This window comes from Dendropsophus ebraccatus, chromosome 5 (genome assembly GCF_027789765.1).
Source record: "Dendropsophus ebraccatus isolate aDenEbr1 chromosome 5, aDenEbr1.pat, whole genome shotgun sequence".
Classification (NCBI taxonomy): domain Eukaryota; kingdom Metazoa; phylum Chordata; class Amphibia; order Anura; family Hylidae; genus Dendropsophus; species Dendropsophus ebraccatus.
In genome coordinates this window covers 15,816,253-15,841,565 of record NC_091458.1, presented here as the reverse complement: position 1 = coordinate 15,841,565, position 25,313 = coordinate 15,816,253, and the positions used below count along the sequence as shown (strand labels likewise).

The 25,313-nt window shown below is 48.0% G+C and overlaps 1 protein-coding gene across 6 annotated transcripts in view; it reads left to right on the top strand.

The window, feature by feature from the left end:
• The first annotated feature begins 9,154 nt into the window (after window positions 1-9,154).
• The window catches only part of FCHSD2 (FCH and double SH3 domains 2), a 90,051-nt gene continuing 73,892 nt past the window's right edge, over window positions 9,155-25,313 (top strand). For 5 of the 6 annotated variants that reach the window (XM_069969566.1, XM_069969561.1, XM_069969563.1 and 2 more), the window contains exon 1: window positions 12,268-12,521. In XM_069969566.1, the coding sequence (XP_069825667.1) occupies window positions 12,471-12,521 (51 nt within the window). In that variant the 5' untranslated portion in view covers window positions 12,268-12,470. Of the gene's footprint in view, window positions 9,175-12,267; window positions 12,522-25,313 lie in introns of those variants that run through there. The other variant, XM_069969565.1, reaches the window with a different exon arrangement.

Here is a 25,313-nt window from a genome sequence, read left to right as displayed (position 1 = left end):
TCCAATGACTACAATGATTATAGTACAGTTACATTCAGTGACTACAGATGTCATCTTCTTGATCACTTTCCTTTTCGTCTTCATGCTGCACATACCACCATGGCAATTTATTTCAGCCACAGCTCTTCTCTGCAGAACCTGCCAGGCAAATGTTAAGCTTCACAGTTTTCCAACACCATCCTGTCCCTAATCATGGTTCCCTAAATGCTAATAATTCCTACTTTGGTAGGTAGGTAGGTCCCCCAATTACAGAGGTGGGTAAGTCCCGCAATAAGTAGATAGACATCTTAAAGAGGTAGACAAGACCCCCAGTAAGTGATGGGTGTTCTCAATATGTACATTGTTGCCATAGCAGGTACATTAGTCTGCTAGTGAGTAGATAGGTACCCAGTATGTAAACAGGGGCCCTCTGCAGGCAGATAGATCCCAAGTAAGTTCGCAAGTAGGAAGATAAGTGCCCCCTGTATGTAAGTAATACTCAAGTAGGTACACAGGTGCCCCTCTGTGGAAAGATAACTGTCCCCACCGATGCATAAATTCCCCCAAGAAGGTATTCAGATTCCCCTCTGTGGCTAGATGAATGCCCCAGGTAAGTAGATAGATGCCCCTCTGTGGGTAGATAAGGGCCCACATGTAGGTAGGTAGGAGCCCCTCTGTGGGTAGATAAGTACCCCCATGTAGGTAGATAGAAGCCCCTCTGTGGGTAGATAAGGGCCCACATGTAGGTAGGTGCCCCTCTGTGGGTAGATAAGTACCCCCATGTAGGTAGATAGAAGCCCCTCTGTGGGTAGATAAGTACCCACCCCCCACCTAGGTACACATGTGCCCCACATACATAGGCAAGTGTCCCCATGTACATAGCCAGGTGCCCCACACCAAAAAATAAATAAATAAACTGACCTACACTAACACTGACAGGATCTTCCTCCTCTTCTACTGTTGTGGCTCCTTAAATCATCACTTACCTCAGGACCCCTCACCTCAGGACCCATCACTTACCTCAGGACCCCTCACTTACCTCAGGACCCATCACTTACCTCAGGACCCATCACTTACCTCAGGACCCATCACTTACCTCAGGACCCCTCACTTACCTCAGGACCCATCACTTACCTCAGGACCCATCACTTACCTCAGGACCCCTCACTTACCTCAGGACCCCTTACCTTCCTCAGGACCCATCACTTACCTCAGGACCCCTCACTTACCTCAGGACCCCTTACCTTCCTCAGGACCCCTCACTTACCTCAGGACCCCTCACTTACCTCAGGACCCCTTACCTTCCTCAGGACCCCTCACTTACCTCAGGACCCCTCACTTACCTCAGGACCCATCACTTACCTCAGGACCCCTCACTTACCTCAGGACCCCTTACCTTCCTCAGGACCCCTCACTTACCTCAGGACCCCTCACTTACCTCAGGACCCCTTACCTTCCTCAGGACCCCTCACTTACCTCAGGACCCCTCACTTACCTCAGGACCCCTCACTTACCTCAGGACCCCTCGCTTACCTCAGGACCCATCACTTACCTCAGGACCCCTCACTTACCTCAGGACCCATCGCTTACCTCAGGACCCCTCACTTACCTCAGAACCAATCACTTACCTCAGGACCCATCACTTACCTCAGAACCAATCACTTACCTCAGGACCCCTCGCTTACCTCAGAACCCCTCACTTACCTCAGAACCAATCACTTACCTCAGGACCCCTCACTTACCTCAGGACCCCTCACTTACCTCAGGACCCCTCACTTACTTCAGGACCCCTCACTTACCTCAGGAACCCTCACTTACCTCAGGACCCCTCACTTACCTCAGGACCCATCGCTTACCTCAGGACCCCTCACTTACCTCAGGACCCATCGCTTACCTCAGGACCCCTCACTTACTTCAGGACCCCTCACTTACCTGAGGAACTGGTGCTTACCCTAGGATGCAGGTTGCTTTATACGCCCGTGCTCTCAGGTAAGTGAAGAGATGTGGGGCTCCTTTCTGCCACACACAGCATTGTGTTCTCTATGAAAAGTGGTGCACGCTTGCCTGAGAATATGAGAATACAGGTCCCACAATAAGGGAAGCGAGGCGATCTGACGGAGACCCAGCGTGCGAAAGAGACCGCTATACAGCACAGGGCAGCCCTCTAGGTTCCTTATATATACCATGTATACTATATACCTTACTTAATAAGATGAACAGAGTAAAATAGAAGAATTAATAGTCATACATCCGGCTTAGATTCACTAAATAATATATTGGTCTTAGATACACTGCTCAGCAAATAGTATAACTCAGAATGGGCTTAGATTCAATGGTACAGTCCGAAGTATCACACGCAATAGTCTTATTAGATACATGAGCCAAGTAAACGGGATCCCATGTAATGGGACAAGATTACTCATTGACTCACACTAGATGGGTTTATATACACCCTAGTACATATTTAGATACTCTGTAGTGCATATTCAGATACACCCTAGTACATATTTAGATACACTGTAGTGCATATTCAGATACACCCTAGTACATATTTAGATACACTGTAGTGCATATTCAGATACACCCTAGTACATATTTAGATACACTGTAGTGCATCTTCAGATACACCCCAGTACATATTTAGATACACCCCAGTACATATTTAGACTAAACAGATAAGGGAACATTGATACTGTGATCAGCAATATTACATAGAAAAAAAAGTTTTCACCACCAGGTGGCAGCATAGTATTAAAGGAATTCTCTAGCTTTAGAAAAACAAGGCCCAACGTTATTCCACAGACAGCACCGCTCTCGTCTCCAGGTCAGGTGGGGTTTGCAGTTAAGCTCCATTCACATCAATGGAACAGAGTTACAAAATCCCACCCAAGCTGGAGACAAGAGTGGGGCTTGCTGTCTTTGGAAGAAAGTGGCCATGTTTTTGAAGCGCTGGATAACCCCTTTAAACTAAACTCAACTTGTGATTCTCCAGTTGATGTAAATCTTCCGTTCCCATCCTGACTTTCTTCCTACCCGTAATCTCTACTTTATGGCTCTCCAGTTGTTAAGAAACTACGACTCTCATCATGATTTAATCTTGTAACAGCTGAAGAACAAGGTGGTGATAAACAAAGAAAGTCAAACAGGAAAGGAGTCGAAACATGTTAGGTTTATAGATAATAATATTTAATTGTATTTATTTGTATTTATTTGCATAATTTGTTCCGGGATTGTGCCTGTAATCCAAATCCACTCTTCAACCAAAGCAAATTTTCCCATAAGAAATCATTGAATTGCAGACAATTGGTTCCACCCCCCCCCCCCCCCCCAAGAAAAATATTTTTTATTCTGAATAACATATAAAACAAGTGAAACAAACATTTAGAAACAGCTGAATATGTGATATTATAAGTTACTGTACAGTATAACAATCAGCATATGGAGTATTGTTACGGCCGCGGCGGCGTCCCGCGTTCCGGGCCGCCGCCGCGACCGCTACCTGCCCTATGCAGCAGCCGGTGTCCATAGTCGGGGACCCGGCGCTGCTGTCACCTCGGCCCCGGGGGGCGCCTCACCTCTCCACGCTCCTGTCTCCCGCTGTGCCGGCCGGCGCGCGCGGCCCCGCCTCCTAGGGCGCGCGCGCGCCGGCTGTCTCAGATTTAAAGGGGCAGTGCGCTCCTAATTGGTAGTTGCACCCAATCACTCCCCTATAAATCCCAGCATGCCCTGTCCTTAGTGTTGGAGCCTCTACATGCTTCCCATAGCGTTTGGCCCAGCCCCCTGTTGTTCCTGAGTCCTATCTGTTACCTGGTCCCAGTCCCTGTTCCTGAGTCCTATCCGTTACCCGGTCCCTAGTCCCTGTTCCTGGTTCCTGTTTCTCCTGCCACGCCTCGCCTGCCGACACCAGCAACCAAGCCAGGGGTAGCGACCTGGGGGTCGCCTGCCGCAGCAAGTCCATCCCGCCTTGCGGCGGGCTCTGGTGAAAACCAGCGGCCCCTTAGACTCCGCTCCCTGGTGAGGTTTGTGCCATCGCTGGTGCCGGTCCAGTGGATCCACTACTCCGGGCGTTACAGTAGGCTCCAACCATGGATCCCGGCGAGGTGCCCGATCTCCGTGACGTCGCCAGAGTGGTCACTCAGCAGGCGCAACAAATCCAGAAACAGTCACAGCAGATCCAGCAACTCACTGCCGCCTTACAGCAGCAGACTACTGCCCAGCGCACACCACCTCCTGACGCTTCTTCTTCACTCCGACTGGCCCTCCCAAGCAAGTACTCTGGGGACTCTAAGTTGTGCAGAGGATTCTTGACTCAGTGCACCATGCACATTGAACTTTTGAGTAGTCAGTTTTCCACCGAGCGCTCTAAAGTGGCTTTCATCATCAGCCTATTAGAAGGTAGAGCCCTGGCCTGGGCCACGCCACTGTGGGACCGTGATGATCCAGTTGCTGCCAATCTCCGGGCCTTCCTATTTGAGTTTCGCTCCGTCTTTGAGGAACCTGCCCGTGCTTCTTCAGCCGAGACTGCTCTCCTCAATCTCTCTCAAGGCAGCTCCTCTGTTGGTGACTACGCCATCCAGTTCCGCACTCTGGCAGCCGAATTGGACTGGAACGAGGCCGCCCTATTGGCCACCTTCAAGAAGGGCCTGTCTAGTCGTGTGAGAGACGTGCTCGCTGCCCGAGACCTGCCTACCTCCCTGAACGAACTCATTCTACTGGCCACCCGAGTTGATACTCGTTTTTCGGAGAGGGAGGAGGAGGTTCGGCATGAACATTTACTAACCCGTTCCCGTCGCCATCCCCAGCTGGCGCCAGTTTTCCAGAATCCTGACCTTTCGATGTCCCAACCCTCTCCTGAGATTCCTATGCAGGTGGAACGGGCTCACCTGACGCCTGATGAAAGAATCCGGCGCCTGGAGCAGAATCTCTGTCTCTATTGCGGTGGTTCCGATCACTTCCGGCTGGGATGTCCCCTACGTCCCCAAACATCCGGAAAATGCTCGCACCTAGGTCCGGTGGGACAGGTGTCCCTAGGTGTGAATGCCACCATTCCAAGTCTATCTATGCCAGTTTCCATCCGGACTCCCTCAGGACAAAATCATCAGACTACTGCCTTCCTCGATTCTGGATCAGCAGGCAGTTTTATTGCGGCAACATTGGTCCAAAGATGGCGGCTACCCGTGACCCGACTAGCCAGGCCCCTGACTATCTCCTCGGTCACAGGCGAAATTCTTACCGACCGTGTGTACTACCAGACCGCATCTTTAGTCCTCCAGGTGGGTCCTTCACATCAAGAAGAGATATCCTTCTACGTCCTGCCCCATTCTTCCCCCGCGGTCCTCCTGGGACTCCCGTGGCTACAAAAACATGCCCCTCAGCTGGACTGGAGAACCGGGGAGATTCTCAGTTGGGGTCAGGACTGTTCCCACCAGTGTCTCAAGTCACCTCAGACCAAGTGTATTATGTCATTTCCTGTCCCGGCCAAGCCTCTATCCGGCCTACCGGCAGAAGACCAAGACTCGGCGGATGCCTTCTCTGCCGAGGTGTACCCTCTCCCCGTACCCAAGACTAAGGTCGTATCCTCTCACCACCGGAAGAACTTACAGAAGGTCCCTTGCCACGTTATACCGCCTGATCGCCTAGTACCAGTCGTCACCTCCACTCTTCAGAGAGTACCCCCCGGAAAGACTCATGTTCACCCTGCGCTTCGAAGAGGTATTTTGAACTGGGGACATTCCTCGTTGGAGGCCGGGCACCCGGGAGTCCGTAAGACCGGCCAACGGATCTCTCGCCACTACTGGTGGCCCAGCCTATCCCAAGATGTCAAAGACTTTGTGGCTTCCTGTGCCATTTGCAGGCAAGAAAGAGGGGGAGGCCAAAGGGGGGGGGTACTGTTACGGCCGCGGCGGCGTCCCGCGTTCCGGGCCGCCGCCGCGACCGCTACCTGCCCTATGCAGCAGCCGGTGTCCATAGTCGGGGACCCGGCGCTGCTGTCACCCTCGGCCCCGGGGGGCGCCTCACCTCTCCACGCTCCTGTCTCCCGCTGTGCCGGCCGGCGCGCGCGTCCCCGCCTCCTAGGGCGCGCGCGCGCCGGCTGTCTCAGATTTAAAGGGGCAGTGCGCTCCTAATTGGTAGTTGCACCCAATCACTCCCCTATAAATCCCAGCATGCCCTGTCCTTAGTGTTGGAGCCTCTACATGCTTCCCATAGCGTTTGGCCCAGCCCCCTGTTGTTCCTGAGTCCTATCTGTTACCTGGTCCCAGTCCCTGTTCCTGAGTCCTATCCGTTACCCGGTCCCTAGTCCCTGTTCCTGGTTCCTGTTTCTCCTGCCACGCCTCGCCTGCCGACACCAGCAACCAAGCCAGGGGTAGCGACCTGGGGGTCGCCTGCCGCAGCAAGTCCATCCCGCCTTGCGGCGGGCTCTGGTGAAAACCAGCGGCCCCTTAGACTCCGCTCCCTGGTGAGGTTTGTGCCATCGCTGGTGCCGGTCCAGTGGATCCACTACTCCGGGCGTTACAAGTATAATGTATAGTAACAGCATACACCTGATAACACAGCAGCAGTTTGTAGATAAAGGATGGAGCTGCAGATCCCCATAATGCAGTAGTGTAGTACAACAGGCTAGAATAGAGAAGCATGGCTGCTGTCAGAGGTCTGTGTGGTCATGAAGCATGGAGCATGAAGGAATGAGCAGGGTATAGGATGAGCACAGTATAGCAGCGCTCACTGTCCGGGGAGAGAGGGGTTACAGCTTTGGGGAGATTACCTCCACAGTCCTGTCCCCTGATGTAAGCCCCAGCCTAAAGTGGATCTGCTATGATTTGGAAGGTGATGGAGACTTCCTGGGTCAGAGTACAGGGCTGTAGACCCCGCTATGCAGATTATGCCCCTCTCCCACTGACCCAGTACAGGGAGCTCTTACACCAAAGCAATGCTCTTACACCAAATCACAATTTTGAAAAACTGTGAGCTCTTAAACCAAGTTACTCTTAAACCAAGGTACCACTGTACTATAATACTGCCCCATATACAATAATATAACTACTATAATACTGCTCCTATATACAAGAATATAACTACTATAATACTGCTCCTATATACAAGAATATAACTACTATAATACTGCTCCTATATACAGGAATATAACTACTATAATACTGCTCCTATATACAGGAATATAACTACTATAATACTGCTCCTATATACAGGAATATAACTACTATAATACTGCTCCTATATACAGGAATATAACTACTATAATACTGTCCCTATATACAAGAATATAACTACTATAATACTGCTCCTATATACAGGGATATAACTACTATAATACAGCTCCCTATATACAAGAATATAACTACTATAATACTGCTCCTATATACAAGAATATAACTACTATAATACTGCTTCTATATACAGGAATATAACTACTATAATACTGCTCCTATATACAGGAATATAACTACTATAATACTGCTCCTATATACAGGAATATAACTACTATAATACTGTCCCTATATACAAGAATATAACTACTATAATACTGCTCCTATATACAGGAATATACCTACTATAATACTGCCCCCTATATACAAGAATATAACTACTATAATACTGCTTCTATATACAGGAATATAACTACTATAATGCGGTTCAGGGAAGAAACAGAGTGCTGCACCTCACACCTATGGCTGATACTAGTGCCCCTAGGCTAAATAAAAAACACATCAGAATTTTGTGTATGAATTGATCAAGCCATACTGCCCCATGTACCTCGTGCCGGTATCGCAGGGCCGTCCCATGGCCCCCGTTCCCTGACTGTGCACGCCTGCGGGGGTGGTGGTCACTGACTGGCACGGTGTGGACTTAGTGTAGGGACCCATGTGTATCAGATACCTGCACGAGGTACATGGGGCAGTATGGCTTGATCAATTCATACACAAAATTCTGATGTGTTTTTTTATTTAGCCTAGGGGCACTAGTATCAGCCATAGGTGTGAGGTGCAGCACTCTTTTTCTTCCCTGAACCCCATAACCACTATAATACTGCCCCCTATATACAAGAATATAACTACTATAATACTGCTCCTATATACAAGGATATAACTACTATAATACTGCTCCTATATACAAGAATATAACTACTATAATACTACCTTCTATATACAAGAATATAACTACTATAATACTGCTCCTATATACAAGAATATAACTACTATAATACTGCTCCTATATACAAGAATATAACTACTATAATACTGCCCCCTATATACAGGAATATAACTACTATAATACTGCTCCCTATATACAAGAATATAACTACTATAATACTGCCCCTATATACAAGAATATAACTACTATAATACCGCTCCTATATACAGGAATATAACTACTATAATACTGCTCCTATATACAAGAATATAACTACTATAATACCGCTCCTATATACAAGAATATAACTACTATAATACTGCTCCTATATACAGGAATATAACTACTATAATACTGCCCCTATATACAGGAATATAACTACTATAATACTGCCCCCTATATACAAGAATATAACTACTATAATACTGCTCCTATATACAGGAATATAACTACTATAATACTGCTCCTATATACAGGAATATAACTACTATAATACTGCTCCTATATACAGGAATATAACTACTATAATACTGCTCCTATATACAGGAATATAACTACTATAATACTGCTCCTATATACAATATAACTACTATAATACTGCCCCCTATATACAAGAATATAACTACTATAATACTGCTCCTATATACAGGAATATAACTACTATAATACTGCTCCTATATACAGGAATATAACTGCTATACTACTGCTCCTATACACAAGACTATAACTACTATAATACTGCCTCCTATATAGCAGCAGACCATATGGTTAGGAAGCCATTAGAGGACCCTCATTGTGTTACTAGTACGGTATGTATGAGGTTGGGGGTTGTAGTTACATATAGGGATTAGTAGGACACTCTCTGACCTTCACAGGTTGGGCTCATGTGATTGGCAGCTGCAGGACTGATAAGCGACACTTTATTTGCTCTATAATCAGGCAGAGATCACATGACGGAATTTATACACATTTCTCTAGGACAAAGCCAAGGAGGCATCTATTCCCAGCATTATTGCCTCCTGCAGGGAGAGTCCGGACTGTGCGCAGGTGAGTCACAGCTTATTGGCTATTTGTGTAGATGGTTACTGTCTTGTAAAAGGGTTACTTCATCTTCAAACTTTCCATGTTTGCCCTTGCACTAGTAAATGGGGTTTTGAGGTTGGTCACTGACTCAGGATGTAACTCAGGATCAGTAATGTAATGTATGTACACAGTGACCTCTCCAGCCGAATAGTGAGTGCAGCTCTGGGGTATAATACAGAATGTAACTCAGAATCAGTAATGTAATGTATGTACACAGTGACCGCACCAGCAGAATAGTGAGTGCAGCTCTGGAGTATAAGGGTGCCTTCACACCTACCGAATCCACAGCGGATCTCACTTCTGCGGATTCGAAGCGAGAACCGCTGCGGATCCGGTATCAATTCACCCCTATGATAGCACATATTCGCAGCGGGATTAACATCCCGCTGTGAATATGTGCATTAACTCCCTGGTGCCCGCAGCCCCGACGTTGCATCCCCCATCCCTGGCGGCAGCACATCCCCCCCATCCCGGCCACATCCCCCCATCAGCCCACCCCCAGCCTCAGCTGAGCGGGACCGGAGCCGGGAGCCTCACTGCAGCCGCGCCGCCGAGCAGGTAATGTATGCTCGCGGCAGCCCGTAGATGGGCTGATGGGGGGATGTGGCCGGGATGGGGGGGATGTGCTGCCGCCAGGGATGGGGGATGCGACGGCGGGGCTGCGGGCACCAGGGAGTTAATGCACATATTCACAGCGGGATGTTAATCCCGCTGCGAATATGTGCTATCATAGGGGTGAATTGATACCGGATCCGCAGCGGTTCTCGCTTCGAATCCGCAGAAGTGAGATCCGCTGTGGATCCGGTAGGTGTGAAGGCACCCTAATACAGGATATAACTCAGGATCAGTACAGGATCAGTAATGTAATGTAGGTACACAGTGACCCCACCAGCAGGATAGTGAGTGCAGCTCTGGAGAATAATGCAGGATGTAACTCAGGATCAGTAATGTAATGTATGTACACAGTGACCCCACCAGCAGAATAGTGAGTTCAGCTCTGGGGTATACAGGATCAGTACAGGAGGGATAATGTAATCTTATTCTTCCCAATAGACATGTAAGGTTTGCTGTGTCCACTAGATGGCGCTGCAGTCTCTTGTGTATATATTATTGTGGTGCTGAGGGCAGCTATAGTGATAGTTCTATGAGGTCCAGGCTGCAGCTTCCCCCTCACCCATCACCATGTACAGTGCACAGAGCTGCAGATCCTACAGAACAATGAGGATGTCAGACAGCAGCTGTCGCCTATTGATGGAGAACAGGGGGGGCAGGTTTATTATTATTGCCTATATGCAGAGCACATAGACATACATGAGCCATGTCTTAGTATAGCCGTCATATGTGTTGGTGACTTATTCTGGGGGTCTCTGGGTGGGGCGACCCCTCTCATACAGAACATTGTATAATAGGGCGTTGTGTCCCGGCTCAGGGCAGTCATTCCCACACAGGATCAAATGGACACAAGTGGGAAGTTATCTCCCATAGGGATGGACGTCATCCCCGCCAGACCATACACATGGTAATACAGCGGCCGCAGCACAGGATTGACCCCAGAGCCAGGGTCATAGGGAGGAAGAGGTTCTGCATCAGCTGAGAAAGCATGTCACCTCCCTCAGCAGTTTTAGATGGGATACAGGTTATTGCATTAGACATGTTGCAGGGTCTTTTTTTTTCTTTATTTAGATCAGATGCTGACTTATCAGCTGCTGTATGTCCTGCAGGAAGTGGTGGATTATTCCCAGTGTGACACAGTGCTCTCTGCTGCCACCTCTGTCCATGTCAGGAACTGTTCAGAGCAGGAGAGGTTTTCTATGGGGATTTGCTGCTGCTCTGGACAGTTCCTGACATGGACAGAGGTGGCAGCTGAGAGCACTGTGTCAGACTGGAGAGAGTACACCACTTCCTGCAGGACAGACAGCAGCTGATAAGTACTGGAAGACTGGAGAGTTTTAAGTGGAAGTAAATTACAAAGCTATACAACTTTCTGACACCAGTTGATTTGAAAGAAAAAGATTTTTGCCGGAGTATCCCTTTAACTTTATCTAGATTGGATACAGGTTAATGCTTTAGATTCTTTTCAGTCTTTTTAGCAAATTCTTTTTTTTTCTTTTTACATCACATACAGACAGGTGATTGGATGAAACGCGTTTCAAGTTTTTGCTTTTGTCTTTTCTTACATAGAATCCAGGTTATTTCAGGTTGATTCTGACCCTGTGCTTGTCTTCCTTCAGGCTGGATACGGGTCGTGGTTGGAGAAGTTTTCCATCTCGACCCTTTCTTCCCATTTTATACAGGTTATACAGCAGACGCATTTCGGGCTCCTCTCGTCAGATTTAGTTTTTTACAGGGTTTTTTTTATAGGTGATTGTATGACACTTTCTTTAGTTTTTCTTAGATGGGATTCTGGTCATAGCTTTTTTTATTTGTATTGGATAGCAGTTATTGGGCGACGCGTTTCAGAGTCTTTCAGAGTCGCCTCGACCCTTTCTTCTGATATAATTTTTAGATCGAGTAGAGGCTATTGCTTGATGCATATTGGGATTAGATGAACCTTTTGTTCCCACTTTCTTTAGTTTTGGACGCGTTTCGGGCTGTGCGTTCACACCTACAGGATCCGCAGCAGATTTGATGCTGTGTTCAGTTATTTAAAGGAAATCTGCTGCGGATCTGCAGCAGAAAATAAGCTGCGGATCTGGTAAGTGTGAGCGTACCGCAAAAATTTACATATATACAAATTCATTATATAGTGAAAAAAATATTCAGTTTGCCCCTGTGTATCTAATCAGTTAGATATTAGTTGCTTTACTAGAAATGGTTCTGTTCAGACGCCGGCGTTTCTTCACCAAAACAATTGCAGAAAATCGTCAGCAGATCGGCAGCTCAGGCTCGGGCTCCCCGCACTGGGCGCAGTACCGCACTGTGTCCAGCAGGTGGCGCCGTGGCGCTGAGCAGCATCTGCCTGCAGTGTCTCCTCCCCCTGTCGTGCTCCGGCTCCTATTACACGCCGTGTGCCCCCTCCCCCAGCAGTAGCCATCCTCCTCCTCCTCCTCCCCGGTCTGCTGTGTGTCTGCTGTGCCCAGTCTCCAGTCTGTCGGCCCTTCATGGAGCCCCCCGGACTCCTGCGCCCTGTCTGCTCCTCCTGACACAAAGAGCCCGCATCCAGCTGCCCACCCCTGGCCTGCCTGGCACCCGAGCTGGAGCAGCCTGGGGCAGGAGGGAGGCTGCCCCCCGGAGCCCTCACACCACCACCCTTGGGATTTATGGTTGCTTCTCGGCCCTCCTCAGGCACCATGCAGCCCCCTCCAAGAAAGGTGAGGAGGGAGGGGGGAGGCAGAGGGGCAAATAGAGGGGTGGGGGCTGCCCGGGCCCTCCCCCTGCTGCTGCTGCTGCATGCTGGATAATGCATTGTTGTGTGCACAGCATTCCATGTGCATTGTGTGTGCGGGGAGGATGGTGCAGCATGCAGAGCAGCCCTACACTGATACACTGTAACAGCACAGCAGCTGATGACACCCACAGCCCTGCACATCCTGGACATCATACATAGTGACCTGTACATCATGCTGCATAGAGACCAGATACATCCTAGACATCATACATAGTGACCTGTACATCATGCTGCATAGAGACCAGATACATCCTGGACATCATACATAGTGACCTGTACATCATGCTGCATAGTGACCATATGTATGACCTGTACATCATACATAGTGACCTGTACATCATACATAGTGACCTGTACATCATGCTGCATAGAGACCATGTATGTGACCTGTACATCATACATAGTGACCTGTGCATCATACTGCATAGTGACCATATGTATGACCTGTACATCATGCTGCATAGAGACCATGTATGTGACCTGTGCATCATACTGCATAGTGACCATATGTATGACCTGTACATCATACATAGTGACCTGTACATCATGCTGCATAGAGACCAGATACATCCTGTGCATCATACATAGTGACCTGTACATCATGCTGCACAGAGACCATGTATGTGACCTGTACATCATACATAGTGACCTGTACATCATGCTGCACAGAGACCATGTATGTGACCTGTACATCATACATAGTGACCTGTACATCATGCTGCACAGAGACCATGTATGTGACCTGTACATCATAGTGACCTAGGCATCATACATAGTGACCTGTACATCATACATAGTGACCATGTATATACCTGTACATCATACATTGTGACCTCTGCATCAAACATAGTGACCATCTCTATGACCTGTGCATCATTCATGGCAACCTGCTGTATGGCCTGTGTTTGCTGGGAGTTACATCTTCTTCTCTATGTGATACACAGTAATAACCTGAGCTGTATGATCATACATTGTGTCTCCTCTGATTCTGTGGGACAGGAATGATCTGTGGCAGCCTACATTCTGTGCATCATACATAGTGACCTGTGCATCATACATAGTGACAATCCTAGGACTTGTGCATGGACGGAGTTACATCTGGTTCTGTATGGGATACATTGTGACAACCTGACAGGCTTTATGATACGATGCTACATTGTAACAACCTGCCTTGTCCCATCATACATGTCGGCCCATCATACATGTCGGCCCATCATACATGTCGGCCCGTCTCCCAGCTGCTGGTTTGCTGCAGTTTCCACATCTGATCCCTTGCACGTTGTCCTATGAATGCAGATGCTCCCCGGCCGGGCCTCCAGCCATTGGCAGCTCTCTGCTCCTATATCCAGCAGGCTGCAGCTCCTCCAGCTTCCCCCATTGGACAGCTTCTCCCCATCTCTTCCTGCATATAGCCCGGGCCTCCCCTGCTCCCATCCGGGTGCATATACAGATATATATAGATATGATGGTGCACTGGGCGGCTGCTGTGACAGCTGATACATGGCTGAGAGATTGTTGTGTGCAGGTTCTGGAATTGAATGGTGTAATACAGAGTATCTCTCCTATAGCAGGGGAATATATATATACTCTTGCATTCACTTCTTTGGCATATACCCGTACACTGTAATCTCTTGTACTGGATACATAGAGTTTGCCGTCTCCTTATTGGATACATTGCGATCACCTGTAACTTCTGCACTTTGGCCTGATATAAATGCAGGGCTGACCTGTATATAGACCCCCCAGGGCCAGCTGCTGCAGAACTACAACTCCCATCATGCTAAAGCTTTGGCTGTCAAGGCATAATGGGAATTGGGCAGGGGGCAGTGTATGTAGGTGCAGTGCGGGGGCGCTGGATATAGGTGCAGTGCGGGGGCGCTGGATGTAGGTGCTGTGCGGGGGCGCTGGATGTAGGTGCAGTGCGGGGGCGCTGGATGTAGGTGCAGTGCGGGGGCGCTGGATGTAGGTGCAGTGCGGGGAGCGCTGGATATAGGTGCAGTGCGGGGGCGCTGGATGTAGGTGCAGTGCGGGGAGCGCTGGATGTAGGTGCAGTGCGGGGAGCGCTGGATGTAGGTGCAGTGCGGGGAGCGCTGGATGTAGGTGCAGTGCGGGGAGCGCTGGATGTAGGTGCAGTGCGGGGAGCGCTGGATGTAGGTGCAATGCGGGGAGCGCTGGATGTAGGTGCAGTGCGGGGAGCGCTGGATGTAGGTGCAGTGCGGGGGCGCTGGATGTAGGTGCAGTGCGGGGGCGCTGGATGTAGGTGCAGTGCGGGGGCGCTGGATGTAGGTGCAGTGCGGGGGCGCTGGATGTAGGTGCAGTGCGGGGGCGCTGGATGTAGGTGCAGTGCGGGGGCGCTGGATGTAGGTGCAGGGCGGGGGCGCTGGATGTAGGTGCAGTGCGGGGGCGCTGGATGTAGGTGCAGTGCGGGGGCGCTGGATGTAGGTGCAGTGCGGGGAGCGCTGGATGTAGGTGCAGTGCGGGGAGCGCTGGATGTAGGTGCAGTGCGGGGGCGCTGGATGTAGGTGCAGTGCGGGGGCGCTGGATATAGGTGCAGTGCGGGGGCGCTGGATGTAGGTGCAGTGCGGGGAGCGCTGGATGTAGGTGCAGTGCGGGGGCGCTGGATGTAGGTGCAGTGCGGGGAGCGCTGGATGTAGGTGCAGTGCGGGGAGCGCTGGATGTAGGTGCAGTGCGGGGAGCGCTGGATGTATGTGCAGTGCGGGGAGCGCTGGATGTAGGTGCAGTGCGGGGAGCGCTGGATGTAGGTGCAGTGCGGGGAGCGCTGGATGTAGGTGCAGTGCGGGGGCGCTGGATGTAGGTGCAGTGCGGGGAGCGCTGGATGTAGGTGCAGTGCGGGGGCGCTGGATGTAGGTGCAGTGCGGGGGCGCTGGATGTAGGTGCAGTGCGGGGGCGCTGGATGTAGGTGCAGTGCGGGGGCGCTGGATGTAGGTGCAGTGCGGGGGCGCTGGATGTAGGTGCAGTGCGGGGGCGCTGGATGTAGGTGCAGTGCGGGGGCGCTGGATGTAGGTGCAGTGCGGGGGCGCTGGATGTAGGTGCAGTGCGGGGGCGCTGGATGTAGGTGCAGTGCGGGGGCGCTGGATGTAGGTGCAGTGCGGGGGCGCTGGATGTAGGTGCAGTGCGGGGAGCGCTGGATGTAGGTGCAGTGCGGGGAGCGCTGGATGTAGGTGCAGTGCGGGGGCGCTGGATGTAGGTGCAGTGCGGGGAGCGCTGGATATAGGTAATGATAAGGGGGTCACATGTGTGTCTCATATACATTAGAGGAGAAGCAATGGCTTTCTAGCTGTTTCCGTTAGCTGTCAGGGCATGATGGGAGTTGTTGTTCTGCAACATCTGGAGAGCCGCAGGTTGGGCAGGACTATCTAATGCATTGATGGGGAACCTTAGGCCCTTCAGATGCTGCAAAACAACACTTCTCGTCATCCCCGGACAACTAAAGCTTTAGCTGTCCAGGCATGATGGGAGTTGTAGTTTAGCATCAGCTGGAGGGCCAAGGTTCCCTGCTCCAGCTGTAATGTAATGTCAGTGACCCCCATATAGTGGCCTAGCAGGGGTTAATCTGAACATACAATCCGCTATAACCATCTGGAATGATCCTGCAGACTCCACACTGTAACGCTCTGCGCTGCTGTGAGCTGCAGTCTGGCGCTGCAGGGGATTTAGCAGCTTTGTGCTGAGTGTGCAGCTCCGTCCTTCTCGCCATAGGTGACCGGGATGACGGGGTTGGTACAGCAGCCTGTAGACGGCACGCTACGCAGCAGAGCCGAGGTTGGCGGTGTAGCAGAGCTGTGTCTGTCAGTGGTGTTACATCTCCATCAGCGTCATTTACTGTACATGGTGGTTCTAGTTTGGAGGTTTGGGTTGCAACCAAAATGCTGTCATGTAGGACCCTATTTAAAGGGGTACTCCAACAAAAAAACTTTTAGATCAACTGGTGTCAGAAAGATTTATATAGATTTGTAAATTACTTCTAATAAAAATCTCCAGTCTTCCAGTACTTATCAGCTGCTGTATGTCCTGCAGGAAGTGATGTATTCTTTCCAGTCTGACGCACTTCTCTCTGCTGCCACCTCTGTCCATGTCAGGAACTGTCCAGAGCAGTAGCAAATCCCCATAGAAAGCCTCTCCTGCTCTGCACAGTTCCTGACATGGAGAGGGGTGGCAGCAGAGAGCACTGTGTCAGACTGGAAAGAATACACCATTTCCTGCAGGACATACAGCAGCTGATACGTACTGGAAGTAAACTGCAAATCTTTGGCACTTGCTGGGACAAGTTGATTTGAAAGAATTTACCTTTTTTTCAAGAACTACCCCTTTAAGGGCTTATCCAGGGTTAGAAAAATCACAACTACTTTCTTGCAAAAACAGCACCACCCCTTCCTCAGGCTGTGTGTGGTACTGAGCTGTAATAACATACAAACAAACTAAGGACGGGAGAGAGGTGCTGTTTCTGGAAGAAAGTGGCCCTTTAAGTGTAGGTGGTGAGTGCAGCGAACTCTTCACCAGTACAGACACACTCTGATAGTTTGTTACAATGTGTCAGGCAGTTTAGCTTCACCTTTGACCTTATGTGTTAGATCTTGGGATCTGGAAGGGATCATTGGACTTTTATGATTGATCCTATGAAAGTAACACATGGCAGCATTGGCAGACTGGGCTACTGGGTGCAGAGCCGAGCATGCACCATGGCACCTGATGCTGGGGTCCCTATGCAGCCCCCAGCCCTTTAACATGTAGGTCAGGCAGGGGGAACATTTGGCCCTTCAGCTGTTGCAGAACTACAATTCCCATCAGGCTTGGACTGACATGATGGGAATTGTAGTTCTGCAACAGCTGGAGGGCCCTTAGGTTCCCTATCCATGATGCAGGTGTTGGATTGTGTGGTGTGTAAGGGGTTAAACACGCCGCCGTCTTCGGGGCACGCGGCAGTTCTGTGTCTTGTAGATGGAGATGATAATGGAAGGGTGTGCGGTAACGCTGCCGGCGAGGATGTCCCTGGCGCACGTTGTGTGGTACGTGTGACACCTGGGAGCAAGGCATGCTGGGACAGGACCTGTTACCTGGATGGGCTCAGGCCTTGAGTATGGTGGAAATCTGCAAAAAGCTGGATGGCGGCCTTTATACTGATCCGTATACACCATATATACGTATACTGATCCGTATACACCATATATACGTATATTGATCTGTATACACCATATATATGTATACTGATCTGTATACACCATATATATATACGTATACGGATCAGTATACACCATATATATACGTATACTGATCCGTATACACCATATATACGTATACTGATCCGTATACACCATATTAGGGATGTCACGATACCAGAATTTTGAGTTCGATACCGATACCAGCTTTCTTATTTCGATACTCAATACCAATTCGATACTTTATAAAGTTTAAAAAAAATAAGTAACAATACAAATATAAGCAATATACTTATTTATGTGATTTTTGATAACTTTGTTACATTTTATACTTCGGACAATTACGCATGCAATGGATGTCAAACATGTATGTTCCTTTTCTTCCACTTTTTTTTTTTTTTTTTAAAAGCAAAAGGGATTATTAGAACCTTTTATTGTGATTTTTTAAATTTTTTAATAACACTTTTTAATTCCCCTCTACCCCGCAGCATTCCCCTCTACCCCGCAGCATAACTCCCTGTGCACAACAGCATACCTCCTTGTGCACTACAACTCCCATCATACCTTCTTATGCACTACAACTCCCATCATACCTTCTTATGCACTACAACTCCCATCATAACTTCTTATGCACTACAACTCCCATCATACCTTCTTATGGGGATTTGTAGTGCACACGGAGGTATGCTGGGAGTAGTAGTGCATAAGAAGATATGCTGGGAGTTGTAGTGCCCAAGGAGGCATGCTGGGAGTTGTAGTGCCCAAGGAGGCATGCTGGGATGTTGTGTCGGGAGGCTTCTGCTGCACAACTGCAACTCTCAGCATACCTTCTTGTGCACTACAACTCCCAGAATACCCCCTTTGTGCACTACAAATCACCATAAGAAGGTATGCTGGGAGTTGTAGTGGACACTGAGGTATGCTGGGAGTTGTAGTGCACAAGAAGGTATGCCGTGATTTGTTGTATCAGGAGGCTGCTAATGCAAAACTGAAACTCCCAGCATACCTCCTTGTGCACTACAACCCCCAGCATACCTCTTTATGCACAGAAAGGTATGCTGGGGGTTGTAGTGCACAAGGAGGTATGCTGCTGGGAGTTGTAGTGCGTTAGCAGCCTCCTGACACAACAACTCCCAGCATACCTCCTTGTGCACAACAACTCCCCACAAGAAGGTATGCTGCGAGTTGTTGTGTCACTGTACCCGGGGGAAGGGTGGTGGTGGGGGATCGGGCAGGTGCGGGGGACCATGCTGCACGGGCGGGTGCGGGGGACCATGCTGCACGGGCGGGTGCGGGGGACCATGCTGCTCGGGGCGGGTGCGGGGGACCATGCTGCTCGGGGCGGGTGCGGAACTGGCAGGTGCTGGATGGTGGGGAACTGCCGGGTGGGAATGGAATAGTTAAATGACTGCCGCCCGAACACGCTCGCGGGCCGCAGTCATTAGCAGTGGGGGCCGCTTCATATGCAGCAGACTCCTTCTGCATATGGAGCGGCTCGGGAAGGGTTAAATGCTGCTGTCAGTTGTGACAGCGGCATTTACCCTGAATAGCCAGCACTAGCGCTCGCTATGTGCCGTCTATTTGAATTTGCCGCCGCCGGGAGCGGAGACCACGTGGGCGGAGGAGGGGACACCAGGGGGTCGGGGGTGGCACACAGAGAACACGTCCGGCGCTCAACTAGCCGCTGCCCGTGTTCTCTGCTCTATACTTTATATTAAGCTGCTCTATTATGCAGCTTAACATAAAGTATCGATACCAGGAAATCCTGGTACCGAACCGTTTTTATGCCCGAAATATCGATAGTAGTATCGATATTTCGGTGCATCGTGCATCACTACACCATATATATACGTATACTGATCTGTATACACCATATATACGTATACTGATCCGTATACACCATATATATACGTATACTGATCTGTATACACCATATATACGTATACTGATCCGTATACACCATATATATACGTATACTGATCTGTATACACCATATATACGTATACTGATCCGTATACACCACATATATGTATACTGATCCGTATACACCATATATATACGTATACTGATCTGTATACACCATATATACGTATACTGATCCGTATACACCACATATATGTATACTGATCCGTATACACCACATCTACGTATACTGATCCGTATACACCACATCTACGTATACTGATCCGTATACACCACATCTACGTATACTGATCCGTATACACCACATCTACGTATACTGATCCGTATACACCACATATACGTATACTGATCCGTATACACCACATATACGTATACTGATCCGTATACACCACATATACGTATACTGATCCATATACACCATATATACATATACTGATCTGTATACACCATATATACGTATACTGATCCGTATACACCATATATATACGTCTTATCCGTATACACCATATATACGTATACTGATCCGTATACACCATATATATACGTCTGATCCGTATACACCATATATACGTATACTGATCCGTATACACCATATATATACGTATACTGATCTGTATACACCATATATACGTATACTGATCCGTATACACCACATATACGTATACTGATCCGTATACACTATATATTTATATATATATAAAATAAAATGTGTGTGTGTGTGTATACTGATCCGTATACACTATATATTTATATATATATATATATATATATATATATATATATATATATAAAAAATAAAATGTGTGTGTGTGTGTATACTGATCCGTATACACCATGAGGGAGATTTATCAAACATGGTGTAAAGTGAAACTGGCTCAGTCGCCCCTAGCAACCAATCAGATTCCACCTTTCATTTTCCAAAGAGTCAGTGAGGAATGAATGGTGGAATCTGATTGGTTGCTAGGGGCAACGGGGCCTGTTTCACTTTACACCATGTTTGATAAATCTCCCCCATGATACTGAGAGAGATCCAGCTCTACAACTCAAGACTTCTGCTTGCTGTCAGTGAGTGGAGCTTTCGCTGTGTATATCCAGGGGGGAAGAGAAGAGTTAAAAGATTCGGTTTTAGAAGGAGAATGAATGAGAAACTGAAATGGATTTGTAATCCCATGTGATGTTCTATGGGGCTAATCCCAGATTTCTGCTCGTACTGTGACACATGGCGCCAATTCGCAACAAAATTATGCTGAATGAGGTGGAACATGGATTCTCATTGAAATTATTGGATTTCAGGATAATGTCTGCATTGGATACCTATCACTTCTTACAGCTGAGGATTTGTTACAGCTGTATCCAGTCTAGACAATGCTCTGTGAGCTCCAGACTGATACATTGTACATAGCTAGTCCTGCTCTCAGCTGTATCCAGTGTAGACAATGCTCTGTGAGCTCTACAGCCTGGACCCCAGACTGATACATTGTACATAGCTAGTCCTGCTCTCAGCTGTATCCAGTGTAGACAATGCTCTGTGAGCTCTACAGTCTGGACCCCAGACTGATACATTGTACATAGCTAGTCCTGCTCTCAGCTGTATCCAGTGTAGACAATGCTCTGTGAGCTCCAGACTGATACATTGTACATAGCTAGTCCTGCTACCAGCTGTATCCAGTGCAGACAATGCTCTGTGAGCTCTACAGCCTGGACCCCAGACTGATACATTGTACATAGCCAGTCCTGCTCTCTGCTGTATCCAGTGTAGACAATGCTCTGTGAGCTCCAGACTGATACATTGTACATAGCTAGTCCTGCTACCAGCTGTATCCAGTGCAGACAATGCTCTGTGAGCTCTACAGCCTGGACCCCAGACTGATACATTGTACATAGCACATAGCTAGTCCTGCTCTCAGCTGTATCCAGTGTAGACAATGCTCTGTGAGCTCCAGACTGATACATTGTACATAGCTAGTCCTGCTCTCAGCTGTATCCAGTGTAGACAATGCTCTGTGAGTAATCCACATCCATGTAACTGAGCCAGAAGGTAGCACCATGGAGAGAAGTGTCTCGGATGCCACCGCAGTGCAGTGTCCTCCTTAGATGACTATTCCCGGCTCATCGAGTCTATGGGAAATCTGCACCTGTTGCGCCTCCTTGAAATCAGCTGTAAAAGATATGTGAAATGCGTCGGCTGTGATGTATATTGTGTTTCTCTCAGCGCTGGGCCTGTGGTCAGCCGGACGCTGCACACTTGTGTATTGTGTTTGGGCAGTCCCAGCTGGAAGGTGTTTGTCATGTGGTTGCGTGGTGTTGTTTTTCCAGGATGTCTCGGTGGCACAGTGCGATAATTGTAACGGTGCGGAGATCTCGCTCTACCTGTAATTTCCTGCATGTGAAGGAAAAGAGCTATTTCTGGTGAGCTGACTGTGTCCCTGGTTACACCGCTGGATGAAAGGAGCGTCTCATGACTATGGATGCAATAAGCAACGCTCACCTGCCACGTAGGGAGCGCAGATGTAGCAGAGCCGGCTGTGTTATGTAAAGGTCTATGCTACTCTTCAGTATACAGGTGGAGCAGCACTCACTGCCAGATTATTATAATGATCATATTTTATTTATGTAATCGGTTTTATTTATTTATACATTTTTGTTTACTGTTTTTATTTTCTTTTGTTTGCGTTTTCTTTGTGCTTTGTTTTAAATTTTTTTTTTTTTTTTTTTTGGATCGGTTCCTGATGAGAAAAAAATTAGGAATAGAAAAACCTTGTTACTTCGTCTGTACACTAATCATAAATATTTATAAAATAAAAAAATTAAAAAAAATGAAAATTAGACAGAAAATGTAATTCAAAACTGAGCACCTTGTTGGGCCCGAATGGGCAAGAGGTGAGAGGTCATCTGAGATGGACTTTGCTCTGTGATTGGCTAATTACTGATGGTGTCATGATTGTCGTAGCTGTTCACTGAATGGCTGATCATGAGGGATATCGGACTTATCTGTGATTGGCTGATAGCTGTTGATGCGAGTGCCTGAACTGCTCTCTGATTGGCCGATTGCTGATGGCATGTGATGTACCTGAGCTGCTCTGATTCGCTCATGGCATGGAATGTGCCTTAGCTTCTCTCTGATTGGCTCATGGCATGGGATGTGCCTGAGCTGTTCTATGATTGGCTGATGCTGATAGCATGGGATGTGTCTGAGCTGATCTATGATTGGCTGATTGCTGATAACATGCGATGTGCATCACATGATGTCATCCCTGTGTGTTGAAGCTGATCTTAGCATCTGATACTGCTCCGCGTATGACTGATTGCTGATGACATAATCAGTATGTCTAAGCTGTCAGCTCTGTGATTGGCTGACTTCTGATGATGTCATATGTCCATAATAATTTCTGCAGCAATGTAGATAGATTTTCATTAATAAACTATTTGGCTCCTAAACTTGTGTGTGTGTGTGTGTGTGTATATATATATATATATATATATATATATATATATATATATATATATATAATATGTGTGTGTGTATTATTATCCCCTTGTCTGGTGTCAGGTGGGTCTTAAACATTGTGATATTTAGATAAACCATGTGATCAAAGTGATGCCAGCCTGACTGAGGGGTGCCTCTCCCCCCCCCCCCCCCCCCCCCCCCATTACTGGCACAGTGGCACCCCTTCTGACCCCGGGACTTCTGAACTTCTGTGCCTTGTGAAGCTATTGTATTATTTTGGGGAACTGGTTACATTGGCTTTAGTGTAAGATTTGGGGGATTTTTGTCTTATTTACAGAAGAATCAATTGTCTTATCGTGATAACTTCTCCAAGTAGTAAGAAACGAGGTTGGGGGTGGGGGGTGGGATTATCCTGTCCTTAATAGAAGCGGTGACTGCAAAACCCTACAGTTCTAGTAATGTCTCCGGATTCATCATGGAAGTATTGGTGTCTTGGATGCAGATGGCTGTGGTAGGTGAGGGGGTCAGTGGTGGGAAGATAGATTATACTAGATACATCGTATACCCCAGAGCTGCATTCACTATTCTGCTGGTGAGGTCACTGTGTACATACATTACATTACTGATCCTGTACTGATCCTGAGTTACATCTTGTATTATACTCCAGAGCTGCACTCACTCTTCTGCTGGTGAGGTCACTGTGTACATACATTACATTACTGATCCTGTATTATACTCCAGAGCTGCAATCACTATTCTGCTGGTGAGGTCACTGTGTACATACATTACATTACTGATCCTGTACTGATCCTGAGTTATATCCTGTATTATACTCCAGAGCTGCACTCACTATTCTTCTGGTAGGGTCACTGTGTACATACATTACATTACTGATCCTGAGTTACATTCTGTATTATACTCCAGAGCTGCACTCACTATTCTGCTGGTGAGGTCACTGTGTAGATACATCCTGTATTCTGCTCTCGGATGCCTGTCCTGTGACTGGTATAATGGTGACACAGCACGATAGCATGCAGACTGTATGCAGGAGCTGTACATAGTGTATGATGTCTGGTGCTGTCACTGTCCTCTCCTGTGGTGGGTGACACTCCCCTCTCTGTGGTTACTGTGCAGCTGTAGTCGCAGGGTCAGGAGCTGCACAGGTGAAGTATTGCAGTTTCCACGCTGCGTTCTCTCTTTTCCTGGAATCTTCCCGGAGGCGACGTTACTGAAATAGTCTGTCCCTTCCAGTAATTCCTGCAGCTAGACTGGCCTCTGCAGCCTCATGCAGGGTGTGTATGCTTTGCAGCCCTGTTATATCCTGCCCCAATGCATCTAAGGGGTCGTATCAGATACTGAGAGCTGATCACAGTGATCGATCAGTCATATGTTTTGTGACCTGTGTGGCCGAGGACCGATGATTATGGGTAATAGCCTTGTGTAATAAGGCCTTTAACTTAAAATGTAAGCATAACTGTTTCTGTGTATGCAGAGTACTGTGTCTCCATGGTAACAGACTACAAACAAACCCTAAGTAGTCATGTGTTGCCCCACCTTTTCTACTGCCTCCCTCTCCATATCAGTGCGTGGAAATTACAGGAAGACAACATTTAAAGGGATATTAGAGAGAAAATACTTCTAAAAAAAATAAATCTCCAGTCTTCCAGTACTTATCAGCTGGTGTATGTCCTGCAGGAAGTGGTAGATTCTTCCCAGTCTGACACAGTGCTCTCTGCTGCCACCTCTGTCCATGTCAGGAACTGTCCAGAGCAAGTGAGGTTTTCTAAGGGGATTTGCTGCTGCTCTGGACAGTTCCTGACATGGACAGAGGTGGCAGCAGAGAGCACTGTGTCAGACTGGAAAGAACACACCACTTCCTGCTGGACATACAGCAGCTGATAAGTACTGGATGACCAGAGATTTTTTTTTTTTTATAGAAGTAACTTACAAATCTCTGGTACTTGCTGGGATCAGTTGATCTTAAAGAAACAAATTTTTGGTGAACAACCCCTTTAAGGCTTCTTTTACATTACGGTACAATTGAATCTGTTTATGTTCTCTAAAATGTATTGCATATGCAGCATGAAAGGCTTAGCCTGGGATAAAGGATTATCCAGGATTCACTTCTTTTTCCAAAACCAACGCCACCCCTGTCCTCAGGTTGTAT